Source organism: Carlito syrichta, unplaced genomic scaffold (assembly GCF_000164805.1).
Source record: "Carlito syrichta isolate Samal-C Ts95f unplaced genomic scaffold, Tarsius_syrichta-2.0.1 Scaffold309200, whole genome shotgun sequence".
Lineage (NCBI taxonomy): Eukaryota > Metazoa > Chordata > Mammalia > Primates > Tarsiidae > Carlito > Carlito syrichta.
In genome coordinates this window covers 990535-996534 of record NW_007253296.1, presented here as the reverse complement: position 1 = coordinate 996534, position 6000 = coordinate 990535, and the positions used below count along the sequence as shown (strand labels likewise).

The 6000-nt window shown below is 39.2% G+C and overlaps 1 protein-coding gene across 2 annotated transcripts in view; it reads left to right on the top strand.

Moving 5' to 3' along the window:
- DDX52 (DExD-box helicase 52) overlaps positions 1–4384 on the top strand; it is a 28122-nt gene extending 23738 nt beyond the window's left edge. For both annotated transcript variants that reach the window (XM_021717053.1, XM_008066962.1), the window contains one exon: positions 3928–4384. In XM_021717053.1, the coding sequence (XP_021572728.1) occupies positions 3928–3985 (58 nt within the window). In that variant the 3' untranslated portion in view covers positions 3986–4384. The remainder of the gene's footprint in view (positions 1–3927) is intronic.
- The last annotated feature ends 1616 nt before the right edge of the window (positions 4385–6000 follow it).

Sequence of the window (6000 nt, the reverse complement as noted above, 5' to 3'; positions counted from 1 at the left end):
GCCCATTCCCCAGGTCATGGTAGATGCTGTGGTTAAGGGGATCCCTTTTGCATGGGCACTCCCTGTAAATTTACAGCTGCAAAAGAAACAACAGTTTCAGAAGCCTCATTGAGTTTACTGTCTCAGCTTCCTTTCATGGGTCCTACAGATGCTAATAAAAACATTAAGTTAGGCTAGGCGCAGTGGCTCATGCCTATAATCCCAGCTCTTTGGGAGGTCGAGGTGAGAGGATTGCCTGAGCCCAAGGGGTTCGAGACCAGTCTGGGCAACTTGGTGAGACCTTGTCTCAACAAAATAAAAAAATTAGACGGGTGTGGTGGTGCATGCCTGTAGTTCCAGCTACTTGGAAGGCTGATGTGGAAGGATCGCCTGAGTCCAGTAGGTTGAAGCTGTGGTGGCCGTGAGTGTGCCACTGCACTCCAGCCTGGGCGACAGAGTGAGACTTTGATTAAAAAAAAATTAGAGCCGGGCTCGGTGGCTCAGCCTGTAATCCCGCGCCTTTGGGAGGCTGGGGTGAGTGGATTGCGTGAGCCCGCGGGTTCGAGACCCGCCTGGGCAGCGAGACCTCATCTCTACAATAAATCAAAAAATCAGCCGGGCGTGGTAGCGCGCGCCTGTAATTCCGGCTACTTGGAAGGCTGAGGCGGAAGGATCACCGGAGCCCAGCAGGTCGAGGCTGCGGTGACCAGGAGCGGCCACTGCACTCCAGTCTGGGCGACAGAATGAGACTCCAACTCAAAAAAATAAAAATAAAAATAAAAATAAATAATATATTTTAGGTTGCTTATGATTTAGGAACTTAGATGATTTAATATTGGAACTTTTCTGTACTTGTGTATTCATGATCCTTTTTTTCTGTCTTAGGAAATATGATTTCAATTCACTATAAACTAGAGTCATACCACCTACTATCTCTGTGCAGCCTGACCAGTAGTAAGGACCATTAACTCACACATGGATCATGTCTAACTTTTTTTTTTTGGAGTCCAGGTCTCCCTCCTAGGACCACAGGCACATGCCACCACGTTTGACTCATTTATATTTATTTTTATTTTTGTAGAGACGAGGTCTTGCTGTGTTGCCCAGGCTCGTCTTGAACTCCTGGGCTCAAGCAATCCTCTCATCTTGGCCCCCCAAAGAGCTGGGATTATAGGTGTGAGCAACCATGCCTGGCATATCTTCCTTGAAGTTCCATATTTTGGGCAGGATTTCAGTATAACCTTAGGCTTACACAGAAGCACGTTGCAGAAGCAATACCTTTAAAAAATATTAACTGAGTCAATTTGTATTGGCTTAGCTGAGTTTTATGAGGATTTGCAGCACAGTTTTTTTTAAACATACATACAGGGCTACCTTATTTTGTCCAGTAATGCTGGGAAGCTACATGTTTTGATTATTGTGGGTTTTTTTCTGAGTGTGCCATCAATGCCTAGGATACTACCACTATGAAATAAGCTAATCCTTTTTCTCTTACCTTACATCTGTTCTGTGGAAGTAATTAGAAAAACTACTTCCATCAATAAGTAGGCATTTACTGAGTCATTCCGCAAATTACTTGGTGATGGTAGGGTATGCAAATGAATATAAAATGAGATCCCTTTCCTTGAAGCTAGGGCAAGGAAGTTGATATACTTGAAAAACAATTAGAGAATTATTTTTAAATAAAACAGGAGTTTAGAGAACGGAAAGATCATTGTGGATTGGTGTGGTTACAGAAAGGTTCAAGAGGGTAGGACTGTCTTTAAGGATATGTAAAATGTAGGCATGTAGAAGGAACAAGGTGAGCAAAAGCATGAAAGCTGGAATATACTTTTCTTTCCTGTAAGTGGAACAAGAATCTTTTGACATTTTGGTATTGAGTATAAAGAAAAATGTTCAGTTCAAATATATACAATATTCAGAGTGTCCCAAAGTTTTGCTTTATTTTTAAGCTTTAATAACTTGGGAAGAATAAATGCTACAAACTTACAAAAGTATTATTTGAAAGGTTAATCTTTTTAATTCTGTTTGTGCTACTCAGTTTTGCGAATTCTTAATACATTTTTAATTTTAATTTTCTGTGGCAACAATTTCTGGGTGACGCTTACACCAGTGAACTGGTAGAGAATATCATCATGCCTGGCTACCTTGGTCACCTCATCTTCTCAATAGACTTTCTTGTTAGGGGGAGGAGCAGGTCACAGCAGAACCTTAATTGGATGATCCTAAAGCTAAGGTTACAAATGCAATCCTTTTAGGTACTGAGCAGCAACTGATAAAGTTTTTACAAAGGTCAGAAACCATCTACAGCATAAAAGATAGTGGTTGTGTTGAATTTTAATCAGATACATAAACATTTTAAATAATTATACTTTAAATGTTGATTTTTGTAAGTTGTAGCATTTATAATTCTGGGGCTATTAAAACTTAAAATTGCACTGAGACTCTGAGGTACTTGGTATTAATTTTGTCAAATCAGACCCCTGCTTAAGTTGCTTTGGTTTTTTTCTCTATTTTCTTCACATTTAAAGGCCATACTTCTAAACACAGCATACACAAAAGACCCATCAAGTTCTGACTCCAGCTTACCGCTCCACTATGGATATTTAAGGATCTTACCCACACCTATAACTCAGCTCATACCTCTGAGCTGACAGCTTTTAAGTTCCCATCTTCAGCCCCAACTTCCCCATTGAGCTACAAACCCCAATCCCTGAATTCCTACAAATGCAGCCCTGTGTCGTGGAGGGGAAAATTGGATTTGGAGCCAGAACCTACTTTCCTGTGTGACTTTGGGATTTGTGATTAAATGAGTTAATATACTCCAAAGAATTTTGTATTACTATAATAATAATGTGCATATATTGATTCTTTTCTTAAAACTTTTTCTTTTCTATTATCATTTAGTTAATGGCATTCACCAGGCTCTTGAAACAGACACTGTCAGGGTTCATGCCTAACGTTTATTACCAGTGTGTCATGATCAACAAGTTATTTAACCATCTGTAAAATGAGGATCATAATAGAATCTTCGGCTGGGCGTGGTGACTCACATCTACAATCCCAGCACTTTGGGAGGCAGAGGCAAGAGGATTGCCTGAGCCCAGAGGTTTGAGACCAGCCTGGACAACTTAGTGAGACCTCATTTCCACAGTAAATTTTTTAAAAATTAGCTGGGTGTGGTGGTGCAGGTCTGTAGTCCAGTTACTTGGAAGGCTGAGGCAGAAGAATTATCTGAGCCCAGGCGGTTTAGGCTGCAGTGGTTGTAAGTGTGCCACTGCAATAGAGTGAGACTCCAACTCAAAATAAAATAAAAATTTCCTCCTAGGTTGTTAGGAATATACCCAACTTAATACATATAAAGCACTTACAACAGTTTCTAGCCCCTAGTAAACACTTAATCAGTGTGAACTCATTATTAGGTCAGGATCAGAATCTTTCACACTATGTAGTAGTATGGTTTATTGTGATGGTTCACTTAGGTGATTATGATTTTTTTTTTTTTTTTTTTGAGTTGGAGTCTCACTCTGTCACCCAGGCTGGAGCGCAATGGTACGCTAATGGCCACCTCAGTGTCATCCTGCTGGGCTCAGCCTTCCAAGTAGCTGGAACTACAGGCGCAAGCTACCACACTTGGCTAATTTTTTGACTTATTGTAGAGATGGGGTCTCGCCAAGTTGCCCAGGCTGTTCTTGAATCTGTGGGCTCAGGCAGTCCACTCACCTCGGCCTTCCAAAGTGCTGGGATTACAGGCTTGAGTCACTGTGCCCGGCCTATGATTATGATTTTCTAAAGGGCAGAGATGTCTAATGCATTTGTGTATTCCTTATGCCTCATATACATGATAGTCAGTAGGTATCGGTAAATATTTATTAAGCTAGTGGTAGAGTTATAGAAAGTAAATATATTGGATTTCTGATTCAGCCTTTCTTACTTTGTGTTTCACAGGAAAAAAGTCGCTGGTCAGAAAAGCAAGAAGAAAGTAGCTCTTGAAGACAAAAGTTAAAAATAGATTTTTAAAAAGACTCCCAGAAATGTAATTTTATGATTCCAGCATGAATGTTGTTTTCATGGAATACTTGAAATCTTACAGTCACCTGTACCAAACATTTGAAATCAACTACAAGCACATGGGACTTGTGAAAAATTATCTTAAACTATCAAGGCATCATGTCAGATTTCAATTTGAAGGTGACTTGTAAAGGAGTATGCAATGGAAATAACTTTTATTGTCATTTTTGTGGTTTGAATCCAGAAAGATACTTCTTATAGAACAAAAGTTTATGGTAAACATAACACTCAAATGTGAATTCAAGGATGTTTCCCTTCAAATGTGATATATACTGTGGAGAGGCATCTGGAACGGAATTTCAAAATAAAGCCTTGACCTTGAATGCCCTTTCTACCCCTGACACACTTTTGTTTGAGAGGGAGGTGGATTAGACACGAAACAGCACAGGCTATCTACCAAGAAGAGACCTGCTCTCTTTTTTTAAAATTTCTTAACTTGTCCTGGGAGGAAGTGACAAAAATTTTTTTTTAATTTATTGATGGTCTTTTATGGTGTAAACAACAACAAAGAGATGCCTCTCCTATGGCTGGTTATTCAAGTTACCTAGAAAGTAAAATTCATTCATCTCTTAAGTATCCTTACACCTCATTGGTAAGATAGCTCATTCTTTAGCCATTATAATCTTGCACTTATAAGATTGTGATCAGCCTCTCCCTTTCTTTCTTAATTTTCCATCATTTAACCTTGCTGTTTCCTGTCTCTTTCCATTTAAGTTGATTTTACTCGAAAACTGATAAACATTTTATCTGATAAGGAAGAATGTTCCTGTTACTTGATACACCCCTAGCTTCATTCTCTTACAGCTTATCTTTCCTGAGGCTTTATAGCCCTTCATCTATTTAGTAAGCAGGTCTCTGCCAAAGGGAAAGAATTCTGATCCTATAATGATGGACACTATTTGCTAATAAGTAGATTTTTTTTCCCTCAATTGCTAGTGGAATTGTTTCACTTCATACATCTAAGGTACTTAGAATGGTGCCTTAGAATGACATGTATGTTATCAATACTACCACAAAACGATTACATAGATAACTTTTCTCAACAGCATTTGAATTAAACATATATATTTCTTTTATACTTTGCTTTTTATTCTAAAGTCAGGACTGGTAGATTCTCTCTTGAATATTTTATTTCATGTATTTCTGTATTTATTTATTTATAGTCAGAGTCTCTGTTGCCCAGGTTGGAGTGCAGTGGCACAATCATGGCTGCTGTAGCCTCAACATGCTGGGCTCAGGCAGTCCTTCCACCTCAGCCTTCCAAGTAGCTGGGACAGGTGCACGCCACCATGCCCGGCTAATTTTTTTTATTTATTGTAGAGATGAGACCTTGCCATGGTGTCTAGGCTGGTCTTGAACTCATGGGGTGAGGCAATCCTCTCACCTCAGCCTCCCAAAGTACTGGGATTACAGGCATGAGCCACCATGCCTGGCCTGTCTTGAATATTTTCAATAGGACAAAAATTATTCATCTTCAGAATTCATTTAAATAAATACCTTTTGCTACAAGGTGTTAAAAATTATTGTAAGAACATGTTTATTCTTGCAAATTGATCCTTGACTCAATATATAATCTTGAGGTAGGTATACTGGTGCAACCTATTTGCCTGCTGTGTGGTTTTGTATAGGTTCTTGATTTCTCAGATCTTCAGTTTTTCATCTAGGAAACTATCTATGCATCAGGGTGGGAAGTACATAGCACTCTGCCTGGCACACAGTAAACTCACAACAAATATTCCTTTAGCAAACACTATAAATTTTGTTAGGAATACAAGGTTTGATAACATAGTCCCTGTCTTCACAATGTAATGGTGGAAAGAAGGTAAAGGAACAAATAACAGTCATGTGCCTCTTACTGACAGGAATTCTTTCTGAGAAATTAATTGTTAGGCAATTTCGTCATTATGTGAACATCACAGAATGCACTTACACAATCCGCCAGATGCTACT